Source organism: Mustela lutreola, chromosome 2, assembly GCF_030435805.1.
Source record: "Mustela lutreola isolate mMusLut2 chromosome 2, mMusLut2.pri, whole genome shotgun sequence".
Lineage (NCBI taxonomy): Eukaryota > Metazoa > Chordata > Mammalia > Carnivora > Mustelidae > Mustela > Mustela lutreola.
The window spans coordinates 45,401,086-45,425,755 of NC_081291.1; the positions used below are offsets into that span (position 1 = coordinate 45,401,086).

Consider the following 24,670-nt stretch of genomic DNA (forward strand, 5'->3'; position numbering starts at 1 on the left):
TGACTCTCTTTTGTTCACTCAACAAACATTTCTATCTCGTAACAAAATTACAATCAATTAAGGCATTACAGTACTATACACTACTTGTCTAATGAAGGACAGGCATCTCTCTAAGGGTTTAGGACATTGTGCGTAATGTAATGAAATATCACTAATTTGGACTTATATAAGGAGGTCAGAGTGATTACAGATATTTAAAAATGCATACTGTCTTAAATAGGGTAGCTCAAAGGTGGTTAATAAGGATTTAGCAGCTGAGGCTCTTAAAACATGTAAGAATGACTTCTAATCAACATGTTAAGCACTGTATGTAAGATATAATCTCCAAAATGGCTTTAAAATGTCTTGCTTGGAATAAGAAAAAAATTTTCCACCCAAGTCTCCACAATTAATTTTTGGCTTTTCAAGCCTTTTATAAAAAGAAAAAAGGCTAAGCCTGATCCTAGTTGTTGGCAGAGAAACTGTTGAGAGATCTTGAAATGGTTCCTGTGCTCAAAAGTATTTGTCAGTTACCATAGTGCCTGAAATGCCAACATTAAGAAACTATTTTCACTTATAACTGAATGGATGAGATACCACTACTCAGCAATAAAAAAGAACTAACTGTTGATACACACAACTGAGATGGATCTCAAGAGCATTGGGCAGAGTAAAAAAAAAATATATATATATATATATCTGAAAAGGTCACATACTATGCAATTCTATATATAAAATATTCTCCCCAAATGACAAAACTATAGAGATGGAGAATAGATTAGTGGTTTCTCGACATTAGGGAGAATTCAGCAAGAGGATGTGGCTATAAAAGGTGCCTGAGAAAAATCTTTGTTATGATGGAATACTTCTGTGTCTTGATTTCAGTGGTAGTTATTCAAGTCTGCATAGGTGATAAAATAACACAGAACTAAAGACCCACATTGTACCAATGATCATTTTCCTTATTTTGATGTTGTAGAATGCTCACATAGGGTATAATCAGTCATTAGGAGAAAGTAAGTGAAATATACAGGACCTCTCTACCTTTGTGACTGTACATCTATAATTATTTCAAAATTTAAAAAAAAATTCCAACCACCATACGTTTATTTGGCTCTAAAAAGCACTCTTCTATTTCAGCATAAAGTCCCCTAATACTGGTGGTGGCGGTAGTGGAGGTAACAGGAGAAGCAGGAAGGAAGCAAATATTGGGCTACGTACTTAATATACAAGACACTTATCATTTCATCTATTCTTCAAAACAACCTCATGACTATAAATATTGTGACTTTTCTTTTACAATAACCTTCACAAAGGAGCAGGAATCCATAAACATAAGAACGGTAGGAGGCGACCCAGGTAAGCAGGACATTCAATATATTCAACCAAAACAACCAAGGCACAGGTATGAGGAACTTAAAAGGGACACATCATGCTGATAGTAGAAGAGAGAAATCTTTCTTCAGAGTTTGTTGAGTCTTCTTATGAATGTTGTCCTTGGCTAGAGAGGGCTGATTTTGAATCCACCATTCTGAAATGATGACCTAGAAAGAAGATTCCCACTGTAAGCAGCCTTCTAGCTATCTACCCAGCAAGCCAGAAAAATCTTGGGGTTTTAAACTTTGATACCAGCATTTTCTCTGTAACGGTGAAAACATTTGAATGGATGAATTCACTCTAGGTTTATTTTTATGGAATGATGAGGTGATAGTTAATGATAATAAAGTTTAAAACAGTCAAGACTTCTGAAATTCCAGAAGGGCCAAACGGAATAGTCTCCATCCACTGGCAATGTTGTTAGTGATGTTTCTACAGACTAAGTGCAGGAGAACTGTATGCAGAATTATCCTTTCCTCTTCAATAATGAAAAGCACATTCATACATTTCCCAAATGTTACTCCCTTTGCACATCTAGTCAAGGAGTTATCACCCTTGCTCTCTCTTGAGAAATGACACTAAGTCACAAAACTTTTGTTTTCAAGTGTTCTGTTAGCTACTTTAAATACCCTTGACATGTGACTAAGAGTCATTTAATTCAGTAAAACCAAACAGTTGTGAATTAAAGAGAGAACTTCTTCTAGCTGGATGCTTATTATAGATCATGTAATGTTAATGAATTAAAGATCGTTGATAAATAATAAAAAGTTGCATTTTCCAAATGAAAGAGGTCCTGTAACCTGACTCATTCCAACACTGAGAGAGCAGTGCCCTCTAGTAGTTGATGTAAGAAATATTATCCCCTAAGTGCGTTAGATTTAGCAAATGAGGATCCCCAGTATCTGAGCAACTCTCAGATTCAAGTGGGTAATTTAACAATTGGTTTTACCTTTTCTGAGCTATTAAGAACCTACTGAAGTTTCACCTTCAATGTGTACTAAATTTTTAAGTGCCAGCAAAGGTTGGGTTCTAATAGTGCTCTACTGAGGACCTTACCAGTAACTTTTAAAACCTAATTTCTCTGTGAATGTCAAATTTAACGGACTCCTTTCACTTAAATACAAGGTACAGAGAGGAAAAAAACCATCATTCCATACACTTAAGGGCATCTTAGGTGCAACAGATGATCACAAAATGGCAGAATGTTAACAACCCATTAATGGGTCAAGTATTCACAAACTGATGAAGGTTTGACAATTTTGCCCTAGAAAGCACTGCAGCTTAATGTGGAAGCTGATAGATTTGCAGGGTTAAATAACAGTAGAGGTAAATTAAGCAAATTAAGTAAACAAAGGGAAGAGATTTGAATTTATAATTCTATCTTTATTAATGAAAGATATTCAAAGCCACTCTTACCACTAGGATATCCACAAGATAATATGCACCTAAACAGTACAGTGAAAATGCTTCTGAAACTGGAAGGTGTGTTTTCTGTCTTCTGTGAGGCTGATATCATGCTATTTCAAATCTCGTAAAAGCAATATATAGTTTTTTGACAAATACACCCATGTGTTGTGCACAGTTTGATTTATGTAAACTCATTTCAAATGCAATTTCAGAATTCCTCCTGAACAGATGAAAAATGTCTGCCTAAAGTGATAAAAATGTGTGTGTAGAAAGATACAGTTTTAAGAAGGGATTTTTATATGATACAGCTTTGTAACTCTATTTCACAAAATACTCTTTTTCAAAAACTTCTAGAAATTTGATTTTTTTTTTTCAGTTTAGGTGTTTAAGATGAGAGTGAAGCTTTTGTGCTATAGAATCCTTTCTGTGTTACATATTAGCATGTATGGGAATGGTAAATGGGGGAATAATGACAGTAGAACATAAATGCTGGCTTTGTTCATGTATTTCATACATGGCAGCAATCAAACTGATTCAAGTCAACACAGTATCCAAGGCAAAATGATGTTGCCCACCATTCCCCTCACCTACATTCTTCCTCGTGGCTTAGTTTGACTAGGTAACATGACAGTGCTGATAGCATGGTTCTCCTAAGACTTCCCGCAGATTTTGCTTTGTTACAAAGTCTTTCCAGTTTTACTTGTTTGCTTGAGTTGAGCGATCTCAACTCTTCCTCTGTCTTTCATCCAGCTGTCTTCACACACACATACAATTCACACACATATGTTCTGCTTTTTTGGTAGTATTTATTAGGAATTTCACTTGTCCTTTTAATCATGCTAATACATTTATTCAAGGGGTGGCCAGGTGTTTCTTTAATAGTGTGGTGTTACGTAAATATTGAGTAGGTCTATCCTGACCCTATCTTTTTCATAATCCTATAATTTTTATTATGTGATTTTGCAGATCATACTAGGAATACATTTATCTCATTACAGCAGAAACATCAGTAACAACTTGCAGGTTACTTATTAATTGTACTTATCATTATAGAATTATACTCCAAGTTGTAGACTGCCCTCATGAATCCAAGGTGCACAAATGGAGATATCAACGGCCTACTAAACTCATCTACTTAATTTCACCTTTGCATAGTAAAACCAGCACCAGTCATACATTGCATCACCCCTTTAAAAAATAGGCTTTCCACTTTTATTTCCTTCTAGACAATTACTGAAAATATTTCCACAACAAAAGCACTTAATAAAACTTTAACTTGCTTTCACTGAAGCTTATTTTTGTCATTTTTAAAATATATATATATCACTAGTACCTGGTTTGGTTGCAATTAAGAAATTGACTCCCATTCTCCCTACTCACATACATATATTCTCCCTCTCTGTCCTCATTTAAGTAATTTGTGGTATTTAAATTTCACATTCGGCGTGATCTAAAATCTTAGATTCTAGTAGGTCAAACTGTTGAGAGTCTGGGATTTTAAATATAGCGAAATTAAGATTCCAAGAGGTGAATCCCTCCTCAAAAGAGATCTTAGATCACATTAATTTAATTAACCCAAAAGGAAATGGAGATTTTTTTTTTTTCAGAAAGGCATCTTTTAAATTCCTTCTGAGAGGATACAAATGTGTATCTATTGTTTTAGGAAAGCAATAATTCCTTAACATTATTTTTGTATAACCACCTGAGTTATAAAATGAATTTAGAACACTCATAGTGAGCATGGAATTGAGTTTTCTAAGAGCAAGCCCAGTTTATCCTGCATGAGCCAAGCATTGCATTAGGCAACAGTAGCGGAAAGCTGGAGAAAGCCCTTGTTTTTAAGTAGACGCTCAGAGGGTGATGATAGAGACATTTCAGCATGTTCTCATGGAGACATGCACAGAGTGCTAAGGGATGGAGCAGAGGCAGAACCTGTTATCAAAGAAGGAATGCTTTAACCTCCATAATCAGAAAAATGCCTTGTGGATTTTCTTGTTTATCTTTTCTTATGCTTGCCTGAAATTTTAAAATTTTTATTTATTTGAACATGAAATAATTTTTTGAGTCTCTGAATAGAGTGATGGAATGTTCTGTATCTTGATCTTCTTAGTGTAGTATGCCCAATTCATCAAGCTGTACACTTGAAACTGGGGCATTTTACACATATAAATTAACCTCGATTTTTAATAAACCCATCAAAATGTACAGTGCTACTCTTTTTACTTTGGAAAAAATTTAACCTCTTCCCTTTGATGCCCAAGGCAACAGTAAATACACTGTAGAAAGAAAAAGACTAAAGCATGATCTAGTGGGGTTTTTTTTCCTTCCATAATAATTATTTTATTTTCTGTATTCTCTTCCAGCTGTGGGTCCGGATTTTTCGAGAACCCTCCTAAAAAGAGTAACTCTTGTGAAAGTGGGAGGTGAAGTTGTCATTGAGTGTAAGCCAAAAGCTTCTCCTAAACCTGTCTACACCTGGAAGAAAGGAAGGGACATATTAAGAGAAAATGAAAGGTATTATCTTGAGATATTTTTAATAATTGATTATAATAATTTATTTGTCTGTTATTAATAGTTCTAGAGGGAGAAATTTACCATCTGCTGTTGATGGACTAAATGTTAATCAAAGATCTGAAGTTTTGGAAGAGTGTGGAATTAAAATTAGCTGGTCTCTCTAATCCTTCTTGTTATATTAAGATTCTCCAAAACCATCCCTGCAAAGAGAGATTTCATGATCCCTGTTGACTGTCAGAGCTGCTCAAAGGTGAGCAGCTGGAAAAACCTTCCTTTAATTTTAGCCTAAAAATTATTTGTTGATTCACCCACTTTTCTCCATATTACTTGTTTTCCTAAAACAAAGAAATCCAGTGTGTCTTTGCGGTGACAACTTCTCAAATATTTGGCAATGGCTATTATGTCTCAATAGCTTCTCCTTTTTTTTTTTTTTTGAGGCTAAATATTACTAATTCCAAAACTCATTCTGCATATAACATAGTTGTGATTATTTTAGTGACATCTTTTTGAAACAAGTTATTTTTTCTTTCTGACATATAAACTCTTGTGTATTTCCTTTTATATGTGAATTACACTTAGAATGCCTGCTGTTTATACAGTGCAAATATATATATGGGTTGTTTGGGGTTTTAGGTCAAATTACACCAAATGGTAGGTACCTGTAAGACCTTTTCTTGGCTGTCACCCCTATAAAACATCCCCCATCCCTTTCTGTAATCTACTCAATCTGTTGGAAAATGGTAATTATGCATGAATCTATGTCAGAGCATTTACTAGCTGTATACATAATGATTTTAATTGATGCTAAAGGTCAAGTACTTGAGGTTCCGAAGTGGAAGCCAGTAAAAATGTATCCGTATCTACCCTTTACACCTGTACACCTTTGGATTTGCATATGCAAATTAGATCCTTACGCTGATGATGTTGTGCTTATTAATGATTTTTGCAAACAAACTTGATACGGTTTATAGATGGTGTATTCATACACATATTAAATTCATAATATATATCCTTCCTGATTTCTATTATATAGAGGAAGCAATGTATTTCACTGAATATTGGCATGGTGTTCAAATTTAAAGACATACTTGGAGCTTGAGAGGACAGGTTCTTATTTTGTGACCTGAGGGTTTATTTCCTGTTTTACCTCAGTATTTCCCCAAAGGTGGTATGTAAGATTACTTTTAATAATTATGCATTTACTTTGTTTATTAAAATACAGTTGAAATATGGGCGCCTGGGTGGCTCAGTGGGTTAAGCCGCTGCCTTCAGCTCGGGTCATGATCTCAGAGTCCTGGGATCGGGTCCCGCATCGGGCTCTCTGCTCAGCAGGGAGCCTGCTTTCCCCTCTCTCTGCCTGCCTCTCCATCTACTTGTGATTTCTCTCTGTCAAATAAATACATAAAAAATAAATAAATAAGAATAAAAAAAAAATACAGTTGAAATATAACTAATATGTACCACATATAATGCTTAGACTAAGGCTACATTGTAAATTTTTAGTTTCTCAATGATGTAAAGAAAAAGTACTTTAAAATAATACAGGTAATAGACAGACATGTCAAAATCCATGAATAAATCAAGTTAGAGTAAGATTACTGTAGCAAACAACCTAAAGTGATTTAAAACAACAGAAGTCTATTTGTAATTCACACTGCGTGTCCCTCGGGGGTCTGAGGGTGGCTTTGCTGCCCTCAACAGCCAAGGCTGGTAGAGTAACATCCTCCGCAACATCAGTATTGCAGAAGGGAAAGAGAGTGGCCAAACATGCACATAAAGCTTTTGCCCAGACGTCAAACACTTCACTTTCACTCATGTTTCATTAGCCAAAACAAGTCACATGGCTCTTCAAATGTTCACTCCGGCGAGGAAATACAACCTTAGTTTGCGCCTAGGGGGAAAAAAAAAACCAATGACCTAATATTTTGAACAGTATTAATGACTACTTACCACTGCTATAGCTTAACCATTGTTATATACTGATCAGATTACCTTTGGGAAAATGGTATGTCAATATCAAGAACTCTACCTAACAAGTGAATTTCATGGATTGTTTCTACCACTTGACTTACCACAAAGCTTGTCTCTCTCCAGTTCTCATTCTTTCCCCTACTGATTTGATTAATAGGGTTCACATATTGCTTCAGCATTTATATTAACTTGGTTAATTTTTTCAGCATTTATATGGCACTAAAGATGTATTTAACCAAGCCTTGCTCTTTTTCACCTCTACTGCCAGAGTCACCAGGAAAGACCCTAACTCTCAGTATTAGCACTTCCTCCTCCACATGGGTGCTGTGTTCTCACAGCTCTGCTCCTTCCTCCTCCTCACTCAGATTGTATTAAGCAGACAGACTGATGTGGGTAATGTACATGAGTCCCAAAGCGGGCCAGGTGTAACATTAAGGGGAATGATGGTGTGCTACATTCAAGGGACACACCTGCCACTAAATTGGAACATTATTGCTGCCATATGGAGATGCCAGTCAGCTGCCTCCCTATCTTTCTGTTCTTCAAGAGAAGCTAGAAATCAGGGCTTTTATTTGAACTCTCTTGACTTTTTAATGTTGGCAACTCATTTTTTATAATTGTAATGTTATTAAAATATGGGTCCATATACCACGTTTACTCCATGAGTCACTGGATTTTAACTTCTGAGAAAGATATGTACTCAGTTGTATATCTCATAATTTCTAAAAAGCATGAAAAATAGAAAAGATTTTAATGTTTTCTCACTGGAAGAGAAGAAATTTTGCCATTTTTCTCCCTTTTTTTCTGGTAAAGGAGAAAGACTATTAAATGCATGAGCAAAACAATTCATAAGTGAAAAATTTTAAAACTCCAATTTTAGAAAAAGATTGAGAGTTTTAGACCAACACAAAAGGCACACTTCTTTGTTCCCAGTGCTGAGTTATAGTTTCTAGTACACAGATTTATTAGCCCTAAATATCTTTTGAGATATGGACTCTTAAGAACCAAACGGCAAACCTTTAACTCTTGAGTAAAAAGTTACTAATAACCTAAGTACAAAGTACTGGTACAGTATTTTGATGAAACAAAACTTTATGGTCAAGCACCCCTTTCTAGTAATGTTCTCCCCAGAGTCTGTGTTTAGACTGATTTTGCCAAACACTATTTAATAAATGAACTTTAACTTTTGTTTTAACTAAACAATTGCCTACAAGCAAATTTATAATGAAAGTATATGAAGCAACGGTTTTAAGTTTTTGATTTTATTGATCATATGGTGATATTGTAGTTATCCCAGGGGATATAGACTGAAAAAGATTGGTTTAATGTAACATGTGAACTATTTAAAAAGTATGTTTGTATGTACTTACTTTGGTTTGTCATACCTTTAGAAATTTAAAGCATATTCACAGTAGCCCTCTCTATACAATGCATCTAAATGAAAGATTTAATTTTTAACTTTTATAGCTTTGTAATTATGTATATAAAACATTTCTTTTTGTCTTTTACACATTTCCAACTACCAGAGTTTAGGCAATATCAGATATTTAAAACAGGTATGATATGTCACAAAGCCCAAGTACTTGAGTCTTCAGGAAACACCTATTGTGACCATCAAAGCAGCAAGATTATATGGTTTAAGTGAGCAAATAAGCCAACTAACTGAATAAGATTGATAATTTTGTTTACTTTTAGTTTCCAGATAGAAGGCACTTGGAACAGATGAGACAAGTTGATTAGAAACAAAACATCTGAGTACAAAAGCAGCAGAATCATTGATAAAAACCTAGGATCCTGTATTGTAAGGAGCCTGAAACCATGTTTCAACCAGAATGGGCTCTTTTGGTGTAAGTGACAGAAACACAGGTCACGGCTGGCTTCAGTACTTTGGCTCATGCGTCTGAGAAGGACAGGGATGACCTGACTGAAGGTGCAGCAGGGTTCAGGAACTCACACAGGGGCATCAGGACTCTGGCTTTCTTCATGTGTCACCAGCCCTGCCTTCTGTCTTGACCCCACCTTCTAAAAGGCTCTCTCTCCTGTCACTAGGATGGCTATCAGTGGCCCCAGGCTGCCGCCTTTTCTAGCTTCTCATAACAATTCCAGAATCAATTTTCATGTAATTAAATAAACCTGCTTTGGTCAGTGTTCTCCCCTGATCCAGTATATTCAGGGAGGATGTGATGCCCTGTCTAGGACAATGTGATTCACTTGATCCTCAGAGAGCACATGAGGAAGCCCCACTTTAAACCACATGGACTGAGAAGGGTTTCCCCAAAGAAATTGAAGGTTCTTACTACCAGAACAAGAGGAAATGAATGCTGGACAGAAAACTGTGCCAAATTCCTGCTGTAGTCCCAGAACCCACCTTCCAGTCCAGGGTGGGGGATCCCCACAATGGCTGGACCCTTATCCTTCCCTAGCCACCTCTAACGATGGAGACCTAACTAATTGTTAAAAGATTTTTTTTTCTTCATAAGCTATGTCCTTGTAACTTCCACTCATTGTGTTTTAGTTCACTTTCTGAAGTTATCTTGACAAATCTGATTTTTCTCCACCCCCAACCCTTCCCTTTATATAGACTGGCAGGCTATAGTCCTGCCCTTTTTCATTCTTTTCTAAGCCTACATGTCCCTGATATTGTTCAGATGACAGTATTCTCGCATCCTCTCACTATCCTGATCATTTCTTTCATTGTCTTTCTAAAAGTATGCCCCCTAGAATTAAAAGCAGTATTAATAAAGGGAACAAACAACTTTATTTTATCTCTGTAGAAAAGTATGATAATTACTGTTATATGATGTCTCTGAAGAGGAAAAGTTACTTCAGTGACCTTAGATTAGTAAGGCAGGCAAGTGTATATAATACATCACAGAAAGACCACTCACTCCCTAAGGTTATTTTTAAAAATTATCTTAGTGCTTAAAGGGGTAGATCTAGTTGACTGGAAAATTCACTTAGATGAAATATTTTACTTCTCACTGAAGCTGAAGAAATGAGTGAAATGTTACTCTCGTTAACTGTGTAAATAAAGACTTCTTAGTCTTATTTATGCTTAAGAATTTCTCTCCTCCCTTTTAGACATTAGGCTAATAGATTATGTCAAGCTAATGGACAACCACTGATACAGATACACCACTGAGTGTGGCTGGAAAGAATCTCAAACTTACAGCCTGTATGTCATGGGCACAGTTTCAGAAGAGCAGCGTGACTCTTCTGTCAAACTAGCCCACTCCAATTTTGTTCAATGAACCAAGAATGCATTGGGTACTAGCCATATGCTAGCCCCTCTGCTTGTTGCTAGGGATAGAGAGAAAGGGGAGACATAAACCCAGCCCTCAAGATGCTCACTAGTGCAGGGACCCAGCAGCCAAATAACAATATGTTTTTCAGTAATCGTAGGGCACATGTTATAAAGGTGATATACTGAGAAGGAACATTGAAAAAATGTAGGCCAACAATAGATTGTGGAGGCCTTGCGTTTTACATCTACAGAGCTTAGACTTGAACTTGAAGACCCTGGAGAATTGAAGGATTTTATGCAAGCAGTGCACCGTCATACAATACTGTGAAGGGGCTGCTCTGCCTGCAGTACAGAAAAGAATCAGAGGAGCAAGTTTGGAGAGACAAGCAGACCAATTTCAGGAAACAGTCTGGGATGGAGATGAAAAGAACATTGACTTCAGTCTCTTGAGAGTAAAGGAAGGAAGACCGACAGGCTCTTAAAAGGGTAAAATTCGAAAAGATTTAATGATGTCGTAAGTAGAAAGATTGTATGAAGAAAGAGGGGGTAAAAATGGCTCCTGGGATTCTAACGTGAGCAGCCGGTGCCCAGTAGGCCAATTGCCACAGTAGTCACTACAAAGAGAGCAAGTCTGAGAGGAGAAAATAGATTAATATTAACACGTTGAATTTGAAGTGCCTGCAAGTGGAGGTGTCACATTCGAATAAGAATTCCCATTCAAGTATCACCTACTCAGAGAAGATTTTCCCTATGAACCCGTTGAAATTTGTAAAATTCCCATCCTCTTTACCTGCTTTATAGTCTCCGTAGTTCTTATCGCCATCTAACACACTACATATTGATGAATTCCCCACCCTCCACCCAATCAGAATGTAAATTCCACAAGATCAAAAATTTGTGCAGGTGCGTGTGTGTTTGTGTTGCATTTCACTTAAACAATACAGTATTTTACAGTCCTGGAGATCAAAAGCCTGAAATGGGTCTCATTAGGCTAAAATCATGTGTTCCCTCTGGGAACTTTAGATAGGCATCTATTTCCAGCTTTCCAGAGGCCACCTTTGTTTTTGGGCTCATGGCCCCCCTCCTCCATCCTCAAAGCCAACAAAGATGAATCAAGTTGAGCCTACCCACATGACCTCCTCTTGGGCCTCCCTTTTCTTCCTGTGGTGACAGTGGGCCCTTTGAATGTATTTTGTTCCATTCTATAGTGGTAGCATCTAGGACAATGCCCAGTATAGAGTAAGTACTCAGCAAATGTGTCCAACAGGAACTTGAAATATAGGTCTGAGTTCAGGAGAACAATGAGACCTACATATCACCAGTAGATAAGACGCAATGGAATGGGCAAATTCATCCAGACAGAAGTTTGTCAAATAAGAGCTTGTGAATCAAAGGAAGAAACGCTGAGGAACAACCATGTACACAGAATGGTGGAAACAGAGCCTGATGGAAGGATTAAGAAAGCAGACCCAAAGGTGTAAAAAAACAAACAGAGGAATATAACAACAGATACCAAGGGAGCAGAAAGGTTCAAGAAGGAACATGCATTTTGTGCCTTCAAGATATCCAACCAACTAACAGCTCAAAGATGACCACTGGGTTTAGGAACCTTGACGTCACCTTGGGCAGAACACTTTCAGACCACTGTGGACCTCTCTTGAAGACAGTACCAACATCTATATTCTTAGGGATTTTGTCACAGACTGTAATATATGTTTAGGTTTGTCTGATCCCCACAGTCTAATCAGATCAAGTCTAGCATTCCTTGAGAATATACAACCCAAATAGGAATAAAATTCATATTCATGTTTCTTGCCTAGAGACACTAAAGTCTGCCTCTGAGGTAAAATTAGATCATGGCTCTAATATGCCTCTTCTCCCAAAGGCCTTTGGAAGAGTTGAAATTCATGTAATACATGGAGGCAAATCCCAGCACAGGGCTATAAAACTCCATGCTGTATATGAAGTGTGAAAGCCTGGTCTGAAGACTCCAGCAGTCTGGGATGCAGAGCAAATGTGATGGCAGGTATTTGCCCAAAAGGCCGATCGAATCCTAGTGTGGAAAGCAGTTTATTGCTTCAGGCATTCTGTTTCTCTTCTGGAAGCACAGTGTCTATATACGTGCTCTTAATGAGAAACCTGCATTCAGGATATCTCTTACAGTTGCTGCAGAGCTGTATAGCTCTGTTATTAGGAATTCTGCCCTGGGGAACAATTATGTTATTGCAATAATTAGAGGCAGTTCATCTCCATAATAATGGAAATCCTGCCTTGGAGGCAAAACAACATCAAAGCAACATGAGCATCATTGCTCTAGATAGAATCTGTTGCCTTGCTTATTGGTAGTACTATATCATTTTAATTTTGCATGTGCAGTTATAGAAATAGAGCTTATTCTGCTCTCCAAATGCAGACCTAGAACTTTCCTCCATTGCCTCAGTTGATCTCTCCTAGAGCCATGGACAAAATAGTTATGACTTTAAGTCCCCTGAAGTACAGTTGCAGAAGAATTTAGAGAGATGTATTTTTAAACATTTGTAATGATATCAAACCCAGTGGTGCAGGAGATGCCATGAACTTCTCCTCAGCCACAAACCTTTTGTACCTCATGTACCTCAGCAGAGTATGTCATGTTGTAGTACAGTCAGGGGTGAAACTGATAGCCAAATTCAGGCAGGGACTACTACTAACAGTTCGACTCATGTGGTCATGGTATTGGTTATGCCTCAAGACTTGCTGAGAAGAGAACTGAATTTTTATGTAAAAGTATCTAAAATAAGGTCCCCAATGTAAAGGCTACACTTGATTAAAAAAAAAAAAAATTTTTTTTTCCAGGTGTGTCTTACATTAATCCTCTTTTTTGTTAGTCAATTCTCTGTGTCCCTGTACTCATTTCTGTCCTCATTATCTCAAAGCATAGACTTTATAACTATTTAACCTAACCCCTTAACTGTTCTATTTGGAATCAGCCCTCACTCTTATCTTCCACAAGATTTGACTTCCTATATCACGTCTCTGATAAATTCAATCCAATAAACATTCATCACACAGTTCCTTTATATAAGATGCATTTGAGATTAGGAACATAACCTAATTTAAATTCGGGTTCTATGGGTGTCATAAAAAAAGGGATGCAATTTTGACAGTGGTTTAAAGGATAGAGACTTTTCATCTTATTACAGTTATAAATTTTATTTTTTAATATTATATAAAATATTATTCCATAGCCTTCAACACACATACACATGTAGGCAGGCTTTTTTTTTTTTTTTAAGATTTTATTTATTTATTTGACAGATCACAAGTAGGCAGAGAGGCAGGCAGAGAGAGAGAGAGAGAGAGAGGGGATGCAGGGCTCGATCCTAGGACCCTGAGATCATGACCTGAGCCAAAGGCAGAGACTTTAACCCACTGAGCCACCCAGGTGCCCCACATATAGGTGATTTTATGTATATGCCTAGAAGGAATTTTACCAAAATGTCAGCAGTAGTTTCCCTGGAAGTTGGGACTCTGGACTTTTCTTCCTTGATTCTTTAATCTTCCCTCCTTCCTTTTTTTTCTTTTTTCTTTTAAGTTACAAGTTTTATATTTATGAGTATGATTATTTCATTAATGTTCATTTCCCATAACAGGCTGAAGGGGCTATGAGGAAAGGCGCCATACATGTGTGTTTGAGCACATGTGTGTTGGAGTACCCCAGCTTCTGGTAGTGAAACTAAAATACTCTAGATACTCCATATTTGTGTCTAAACCTTTCCAAGTCATCTGATGTTTGAGGGAGACGGGTGGAGAAGTTGGTGGTGGTATAGGTAAGTGGAAGGAGTGCAAGAATGAAACATATTCAAACATATTCAAAAGGAAAATAGAGATGAATGAGCAGAGAGAGATGGGGTTGTAAATTTTCTTGGACTTAGGCTTCAAAAGGTCTTGCATGGAAATCTGAGGAGTTTGCACTTCACTGAGGGGCACAAAGAGTTAGGGAATGATTTTGGCATACATCTCCAGGCTTTCTCTTGTTGCTTGTCCTTGATCAGTTGAGTTTGGCATGTACTCAGGTAGCATGTGTTATGATTTACTGTGCACCCATCTGGAAAATCACTTGACCTTCCTAGAGCATTGTTTCTGCCTCCTCAAAGTGGAGATCCAGCGGTAGTTTCCAAATTCAGGTCTGCAGACCATAGCTAGGCTGACTGCTGCAGAAGCAACAGAGGTATGTTTAAAAATGAGAATCCCACTCCTCTTCCCCAAACTTTCTGTCTTAGGAATTCTGAGATGAGACCCAGGAACATGAATTTGTCTTTACATTTCCCAGGTGATTCTAATGCACAACCAGGTGTGATGCTGTTTCAGTAGCTTCCCATTGATCTCAGTACAAATAGCCCATCATGTGACCAGCGAGACACGCCCCCCCCAACCTCTACTGGTCCAGCCTGACCTTGCCCTTCTTCCTGCTTTCTCACTTACTTGCCCTTAGTCTTACTTCTTGAGTCATGTTGGACCTCCTGTCACCTCTTCAAATGGCCTTACTCCTCCTACAACAAAGCCTTCAAACATACTGTTGTCTCTGCCTGAAATGCTCTTATCCAGGACTTGACAAACTATAGCCCACAGGCCAAAATCCAGCCTGCCACCTGTGTTTGCACAGCCTGCAAAGCTGAGAATGGTTTTCCATTTTAAATGCTAGGAAATAAATCAAGAGAAAAATAGCATTTTGTGACACATGAAAATTAGATGAAATTCAAATTTCAGCGTCCACAAATAAAGTTCTATTGGACACAGCCACACTCATTCATTTACAAATTGTCTAGGCTGTTTTTGCACTCTAAGGGCAGGGTTGAACACTTGCAACAGAGACTGCCTGGCCTGCAAAGCCGAAAATATTTACTTTCTGGCCCTTTACGGAAAAATTTGCCAGCCCCAAAGCCAACTCATGGAGCATTGCTGACAATACTGGGTATGAAGACATTTTCCTAGGGGAACTTGGGTAGCAGAATTGGTGAAGCTCCTGGCTCTTGGTTTCAGCTCAGGTTGTGATTTCATGGGTCATGAGACCGAGCCCCGGAAAGGGCTCTGCACTCAGCATGGACATGGATTCTGACTGATTTTCTCTCTCCCTCTCCCTCTGCTCCTCCTCCCTCCCTGAAATAAATAATCTTTTTAAAAAATAAAAATAAATAAATTATCTTCCTAGTGGTAGGATCTAGGACCTTCCCTTTGCTTGGTTACTTTTATTTTTATTATTTTGGTTTACCATTCCTTTTACTCATCCTTTGTGACTTAACCTTTTCTTTCTTTCTTTCTTTCTTTTTAATTTAAATTTTAGTTAGTGAACATACAGTGCAATATTGGTTTCTGGAGTGGAATTCAATGATTCATCACTTATAATACCCAGTGCTCTTCACAAGAGCCTTCATTAATACCAACCACCCATCTAGCCCATCCCTCACCCACCTCCCTCCATCAACCCTCAGTTTGTTCTCTATCATTAAGAGTCTCTAGGGACGCCTGGGTGGCTCAGTTGGTTAAGCAACTGCCTTCGGCTCAGGTCATGATCCCAGCGTCCTGGGATCGAGTCCCACATCGGGCTCCTTGCTCCGCAGGGAGCCTGCTTCTCCCTCTGACTCTGCCTTCCACTCTGTCTGCCTGTGCTCGATCTCGCTCGCTTTCTCTCTGACAAATAAATAAATAAAATCTTTAAAAAAAAAAAAAAAAAAAAAAAGAGTCTCTTATGGTTTGTTTCCCCCTCTCCATATTGTCTTCTCCCCCCTCCCATAAGTTCATCTATTTTCTTTCTTAAATGCCACATATGAATGAGATGATACTTAACCTTTGATTGAATTATAATTTTCACTGGGTCCTTCTAATACAAAATAATGTGAAATAAATTTGGTTGGAGGCCTGAATGCTCTCCCTTCTTTCTCTAGAGCAATGAGCCCCAACTTATGCTGGGAGAACTTCTTTTCCTGCTCCCAAAGCCTTGAAGTCCCTGGAGAAATCAGAGTAGGGGAAGGTTTGAAGGTGAAAACACAGAGGGTGAAGGATGTTGGAATGGAAGAGAGTAAAGTATGAACCTGAACCTTTTCCCCAAATTTCTAGAAAACCAGTCAAAGAATGAAGGGATAGAAAATCTTCATCCTTAGTTGAGAATCTGTGCTCTACATAGACTGTTTTACATAAGGGTTTTCATTTTAATTTCATGATTATAAAAAATTATAAATGTCTAGTGCAGTTGAGCAAGGAGAGAAGATAGCAATCATGACTTACTTCCTAGAGTTTTATAAAATTCAGCTGTTGTGACAATATATACACACATGACACAATTTGGAAACCATTAGGGAAATTTAAGTTAACATAACAGAACCTAAACAAGAGTACACAGCAGTGCTTGGGGAGCACACAGGGAAGAGACTCTCAGGGTCAGGCAGAGTCTGGGAAAATTGGCTTTGAACAGGAAGTAAGTTTAAGCAAGATGAAGTGATAGACTTGTACAAGAAATGAGGTAAGAGGGATCCAGCCAGGTGGAAGACTCGGTATCTATAGAGTTGAGATGGAAGAAGTGGAAGAAGAATCAGTAGGGAGATGCTTCAGATTCTTAACAAGATTATGATTAACATTACAAAATAATGTTATTGAATATAAAATAATAGCGACAAAAACACTGTGATTCAGCTTTACTCAGAAGAAGCTCAGATATCTGTAGCTAGTAAGACAAAATGACTTTGATTCCTTTTGTATCACCAGTGTATTCATGAATAAACCTTGGGCTTTGGGAATCCTTGGGGATTTGGGATACTTATTACTTTGGCTCTTTTCATGTATTTTTTGGTTACTTATGACCATCACTTTTAACCCGTTTGCTAATAATAGTACTAGCAGCAACAATACCTAGCTTTTCTTTCAGTGTTTATGATACCCTCTGCTAAACACTTCGTGTATGTTCCCTTTTAGTCCTCAGAACAAATCATGAGATCAACCCTTTTGTTAAGCCTATGTTTTAGATAAGAAAACCAAGGCTCAAAGGGGGTATTGTTGGTTGCAAAGCTCAATGGTGGTTTTAGAGCTGGGATTCAAATCCAAGTATCACTTATGCCAGGGTTATGTCTTCACCAGCTTTGCTAGAATAAGGAACAAGTATTAGATCCTTCTCTCTACTGCAAAGAGCTCAGAGATCTGGTGATAAGTTAATAAATTATTAGCAAAACTAAAGCACTGCTTTCATTACCTCTCTTTCAAAACAGTGGAATATTGCTGGCACCTTTAATATGGACAAGGTGACTGGCCAGAAGAAGCTTTTACTTTTGCTTCATATTTTTAATAATATATCGGCAGCCTTCAGATCCATGGCTTTATAGTTTCCTGGGAGGAAGGAGGCATGGTCTGATTTCAGGGCTGGGTTAGAACCATCTAAGTCCCTTGGAGAAGAGGTAAATTAAGTCCTTGAACTACCTCAGCAGTGCCTTTGTTCGGAGAAAATAGCTCTGTAGCGTCAAATGGATTTAAGTGATCATGAAAATATTCAAACCAAAGTGGCATGTAATTAAGAGCAATTAGAACTGAAGTGATGTGACTGGATATTAAAACCAGACGTGCAGTGTTTGTGCCTTCTCAGTCGACACAAGGCAGATAATTTGGGCTCCTCCTAACTTTGTCGTCTCTAGAAATAAAATCTGCTAGACTGCTCAGATGTATAGATGCTATGTAAATATTGAAGGTCTAGGATCATACACTGTGTTCGACCCTATATTTCTGTTGTATAGTTTTATCCTCATATTTCAGTCACAGATATGCCAGAGTTAATTAGATCTCTACTAGTAAATATCCATCATGGTGTTTCTAAATCCCTTTTGCCAAATGATCTAATTAGAGCAACACTTGGCTCTCTATATAATTACAACATATGGCACCTAGAGGGTACATATAGTAGAATTATAGGTTTCCTGATGAGAAATCCAGGTGGTGGGTAAAAGACTCTATTTAACAAAGTTGGTATGTGTGTGTGCGTATGTGTTTTAATGTATACAGTTCCTCCTACTCTCCCCAGAATAAGAAATATTGTGTAATTCATCTGTCTTTCCCACATGAAACAACATAATTATATCATAAAATTGGAGTTTTAAAATTTTTAAGAAAAACAAATAATGGATAATATTAGCATAAATTATTTAACCCTCCGTGCCTCTAAAAATTACCATGTATTTTAAGTTAGCCAGTGCTGGAAGCAGCTCTGTGTAAATGACTTACCTATTCAATGGGACATATTCCCCCTTCAAGCAAGATCACTCACCTAAATGGCTGCTAAATATGTAACAAAAATGGGACCGAATCCCTTGGCCAATAAAAAAGAAGGGTTTCTTAATGCTTATTTATAATCTCTGGAAGAAGATAAACCAGTTTGGGTAGATGAGAAGTCCAGTTTCGTGTCTACTGAACTTAAAGGGCTTATCATGTGATGGTATTCTGGAAACCACCTGCATGGACTTGAAAGAGCTGTCTGGACACTTTCCTTCCTAGGTCCATGTTCAGTGATGTCCCATTGGTAGCTTGACATTGACCAGAGTGAGGATATGAACACCATGGAAACTGGTACATGTTTTCCACAGACAAAGAATGCTCGGACATTAGCCAGCTCATCATTACTTGTGGAACATTGTCCAGCCAATTTGGAGTTCATGAGATGGGTCAACACTAGAAACATAGCTTTCCAACTCAGCTCGCCTTCTTTGAAATGATGAGGGTGAATAAGGTTCACTGAGAGGAGATGGAAAAACTAAAGTGTTCTGAATAGGCTCTTCAGAATTGTGTCAAGTGCATGAGAGAAAGAAACCAAAAAATCCATCAGAAAACTAAGAGGAGAACCAGGATAGAAGTGTTGTGAAATTCTAGATAAGAGAGTGTCATACACAGGCATTGTCAGATGTCACTTAGAGGTCCTAAAGAATGAGGACAACAAACTATATAATATTTGAAATGGTGATAATGAAGTCAAATGTAACCTTGAAATAAACATTTTCAATAAGAGCACAAGCCCTACTGGCTGGATATGCAGCTGGATGTAGAACTAGTTTTTGCAGATGTTACATAATCAAAGAAGAGTGGATTATTGGAGGGGAGTGACATATTTGTGGCAAGGATCTTATCTGGAAGGAGAACACTGGAGCATATTTATAGTCTGAGGAACTCACACTGGTAAAGGAGAAGTCAAAGATATAAGGAAGGGGAGATGATTCTCAAGGAGACAGAAGGATGTTGGATCTGCAATAAATTGTTATGGGACAGAAGATGAACTTGTCTTCTCTGACCGTGGGGAAGAAGAGAGGGTGAGCAAGGACACAGAAATAAGTGGAAAGACAAAGTTGAGGAATTTCATATAACATGGCCTTGACCATGATCTTGATAAAATGAGAGTCAATGTCCTCTTTTGAAAGTGTGGTTGTGGGTGGGGGGCGATTGTGTGCCTGAGAGAAAGGGAGATCTGGATTGTCTTCTGTGATCAATATGATAGAAATTAGGTAAGATGTGGATTGTGCTTTTTTATATTTTCAGTTGCTTTCATACATGTTAACTTTCCCACATATTGATTTGCTCTGAAGAGTTTTATTCCAAAAGAGGTGGTTTGTTCCAAAGGATGCATAAAGTTATTAAAGAAAAAATGAGGCTTGACTGCTCTTAACACCAAGAAAAATGTTTTTCACGTAAATTCAGTATATTCTGACCCGGGACCAGAGGGGGAGCGGACAACAATGTACTTTAAAATTACTATGGCCCTTTCTCATTTTCCCAAGGACTAACTGCTTCAGCCACCCTGCTCTTTCCTAGACCATCAAACTCTTCCTTCTCTTTCATCTGTTGGATCATTCTGTCAGCATATCTTCATCTTCCTCATCCTCTTTGCCACCTTTTCTTCTGCCTCCACTCGGTTTCTTGGCAATCTCATCCCCTCCCATGGCTTTAAATACTGTCTATACCAACTACTCCCAAATGTACATCTTCAGTTCATTGTCTCTCCTGAGCAGTTTGGGCTTAGCATGACCAAAACAGAAGTTATTGCTGCCATCAACCTCCACCCTAAAACCTGTTCTTCTCCCAGTTACATCATTCTCCCTCTTGTTGTTTAAGCCAGAAACCTAGAAATCCTCTTTTATTTCTCTCTTTCAACATCCCATATATCCAGCGCATTAAACTTAGTAAATTCTACCCCCATAGAATATATGGAATCTGTCTTCTTCTCCCCATCTGCACTGCCAGTGCCCTGGCCCAATCACTATCCTCTCTTGTTGGACTGTTGCATCAACCCCATTGTAGTCCATGAAGGCTACTATAACTGGGTGGCTTAAACAACACACATTTATTTCTCACAGTGCTGGAGGCTGGAAGTCCAAGGTCAAGGTGCCAGCAGATTCAGTGTCTGATGAGAGCCAGCTTCCTGGTTCCTAGACAGTTGTCTTCTCACCTGTCCTCGCATGATGAAATGAGGGAGGGAGCTCTCTGATGTCTCTTGTATAAGAGCACTAATCCTATTTGTGAGGGCTGCACCTTATCACAGGATCACCTTCCAAAGCCCCACCTCCTAATACTGTCACACTGGGGGTGAGGGGTGTAGGAATACAACATAAGAATTCTGAGGGGGCACAAACATTCAGTCCATAACACGCTCTAACTGGCTGTCTTGTTCTATACTCACTCCTTTCCAGCCTGTTCTCTGTATCACAGCCAGTATGGCCTTTTTAAAATATAAATCAAATCTTATCACTAACCCTTTAAATAGAAACTAAGCTGTTGACCACAATGTTCAAGGAACTACATAATCTGACTCTTTATGAATTATTTCTGGATTTGGTTTCAGTAACCTTCCCTCACAGATCTTAGTGACAAGATGCCAAAGCTCCAGTGTATCTTCTTTCCCGTTAGATCACCAGTGCCTGCTTTTCTCTTCAATTCCTTCTTTGTAATTTGTAATTATGAATCCATGTCTTGTTTTATTTGACTATTATGTATCTTTCCCATCTGGTGTGTAAGCTGGATGAGAACAGGACTTGGTTTTAGTCACCACCGTCTATCCACCGCTAGCACAAGTATACCTCTGAGGGATTTATTCAATAGTTGTAGGATAAATGAAGGAAGAAATCAATGAACTGACAGTCTGCCTCATTTCACAAAGGATTTGAGGTTGCCTGTGAAAACAATACAAGCAATAGACAACATACAAGGAAATAATTTAGGGAGTGGGAATAATGGGAAATTATCAGTAAAAAAAAACAAAGATGTCAGAAACAAAATTAGTACATAGAAATACACTCTGTATAATTCACAGATTTGGATGTACTTGTCTTAGTACCTAAGCAAAGAGAGAAACACAATTAAAAGAGCTAGAATGTTTATAAGATGAAAAGCAATTGTTTTGCCTCATAGGAGAATCTTTAAAAAGTACTTTCATGAGATACAATTACTATAGTAGATACAAAAAAGATTTCATAGATGACACACAATTTTCATATAGTTGGCAAATTATACTTTGATGAAGTGCAAGTTAGTGAATTCATTTCTATGATGAAGGACCAAAACTATATTGTGAGGTTTGTTTGTCTTTTTTAGTGGAGAGATGTGAACCAATGGTAAAATTTTAAGTACTTACAGCAGCATTTTCTAGTTACTGTAGTGGATTGGAGGGGCAGGGAAAGGGATGATACCATTTTGTATAATGCAGTATTCTGTGATTGAGTAAGTATTAAGTATAGGGTCTATATTTCAGACCTTCTCAGAGCCTTCAGGATGTTTTTTGCATTGAAAATTCCCAAGAATTATATTTCCCAAATTTACTTGGAAATGAATTTTATTGCACAGAATTCCTCAAAGGATAAGGGTTTTAGGAGGGAAAAAAAATCTTTGGTAAACTCTGATGTAAGTGTATGTGTTCATTTACTGTAGAAATTCCATCACTAATTGTCATGACCAGAATTGTACTGAGGGCTGGTGAGAAGAAATTTCAATATTGTAATTACTAACAAGAATATGAGATACAGCTGTTCTGTTACCAGTTTTGCAGTACAGCTGTTATATTACCAGTTTTGCAATATAGACTAGGTCTATAACTATAAAACAGGCCAAAGAGGATCATTAAGACACATGGTAGAATGCTACATTGTAGGAAGGTACAAATACATGACTTCCATGTGACAGTCAGCACACAGGCTTTGGAAGCATTTCGCCCATACCTGATTCCTGTCCACAGAGTCAGACATGGGGAATGTTGGGTAAAAACTATAAATAGTCTCAAGTTTTTCCAGACTTATTTTTCCACAAGAATGTTAGGTATTATACCTGAATAACTGAAGTGAGAGCAGACCAGCTCTTTCTTTTGGAATAATAGCATGATGATGTGAGCCTACAGTTAGCTAAGAACAAGGCTTTACTTAACTCCCAGTGTCTTCAGGTGTGAAGAGGCTGAAATTTTGAACACAGTTAAGCAGGAATACTCAGCAATTCTTGGCAGTTTCATCTTCCTCTTTAATTTGGCACCAAGCAATTTATGTTGATTGGTAAATACTTGGCTCTAACAGTGTCGGTGGTATTCAAATCATTACATTACACATTTTTAGAACACTAGATAATAATAATGCTCACAAACCGTTTTCTACTAAGTGGCTTGGAAGTGTTTTCTTTGTCTGGAAGGAAGGCACATAGCTTACACTTTGCCTGTGGATACATGCATTTCTATATCCGACTACATAATAATGGGATTGTGGTCCTATTGTAAAACAAAACAAAACACCATTGATGAGGTATTCCTAAGATTTCTTAGTATTTCTTTCCTAATCACCTTTACCTTTATTATTCAAACAACCATGGTCAGAAGGTAAGAATGTAGCCTAAAGAAAATGAATCGTGTTTGGTTTTATTTTGTCCTGTTTCTGTTGCACACCCTCAAACATCACACTTACTGTATTAAATTTATATTAACAGTAATATTTATAGATAACTAGAGTGGAAATTATTCTTTCCATTTTATTATTGGAAGCACTGTAACACAGAATGAAGAAAAAATTGAATCCAAGTAATAGAATTTTAAAGCTCAGAATACTGTCCGGCTAGAACTCCGTAAGCTCGCTCCTCCTCTGTAAGAGCATATACATTTGCTTCCTAATAATTCAAAGTCAACATCCATGAGGTTGTTGATGGAGCTTTTATCATTTCTGTTTCTCCATAAAGCCACTTAGCATTTAGTTGTGAACTTACAATGTGATTTTTATTTCGCTGAATACTGAACTGTATTAATCTACCAAAAACAAAGCAGAACATAAGAAAACTATGTATATGCAAATAGTTTTAAATTTCAAATGGTCTTTGTCCTTATTTAACAAATATTTAAGGAAACTGAATTGAAGTAAAAAAAAAAAAATACTATGAACACTCTCTTGAAGCTTGTTGGAAGCCTATTTGAGGCTTCATATCCTCATATGTAATCCTTGGATTGCATATCCCGGAAATAGATCCCAAGATGGAAAGTTGCATGTAGAAGGTTTGCTGGAGTATTCTGTAAGACTACACATGTGAGGAAATGAGTCAACAGAACTGAGCAGCAGAAGCTATCTGTCAATGCAGTTGCATTTGAGGCTTCAGCCAATCCCACTGGTAGTTCTGGAACTAGATTGACCCCCAGAGTGGTTCCATCTTGAGGTGAGGGACTGGTCTTTGAAACCCTAGATCACCCAGTCTGCAGCCTCAGCCTACCACTGGGAAGGAAGATGAATTACCTTGTACGGGCAATTCCCCCACTACAGAGGGCACTCCAGTGAGGAACATAGCTGTGAAGCCGTTAACAACCAAAACTCCTGGCCACAGTTGGGGAGGGCAGCGCATCGACCCCAAGGAGGGGATCCTGGTTGAATATTTTTTTATGTAATTTTAAGAACTGACCATGCGATACTTAGCATGAGAGGAAGGTTTGGAACTATTGTGCTTCATCATAAAAACAAAACCAAAAAAATGTCTGTCTTAGGCTAAGTCTTACATAGGATGCCCAGAGCAATCTGCTCTACCTTTTACTTCATGGTCAAAGCATAAGTTAGAACTAACTGAGAGTCTTTCTTGGATGAGAAACAAAATAGGATTATTCTGCCTGATTTCATTTTTCCAACCCTTTCCTCTTAAGACAGACTCCGGGAGTCACCTACACAATTC

The 24,670-nt window shown here is 37.8% G+C and overlaps 1 protein-coding gene across 8 annotated transcripts in view; it reads left to right on the forward strand.

Moving 5' to 3' along the window:
- The window catches only part of LOC131824150 (contactin-4), a 938,389-nt gene that overhangs the window by 788,261 nt on the left and 125,458 nt on the right, over positions 1-24,670 (forward strand). For all 8 annotated transcript variants that reach the window (XM_059161541.1, XM_059161538.1, XM_059161545.1 and 5 more), the window contains one exon: positions 5,127-5,277. In XM_059161541.1, coding sequence (XP_059017524.1) covers positions 5,127-5,277 — 151 coding nt within the window. The remainder of the gene's footprint in view (positions 1-5,126; positions 5,278-24,670) is intronic.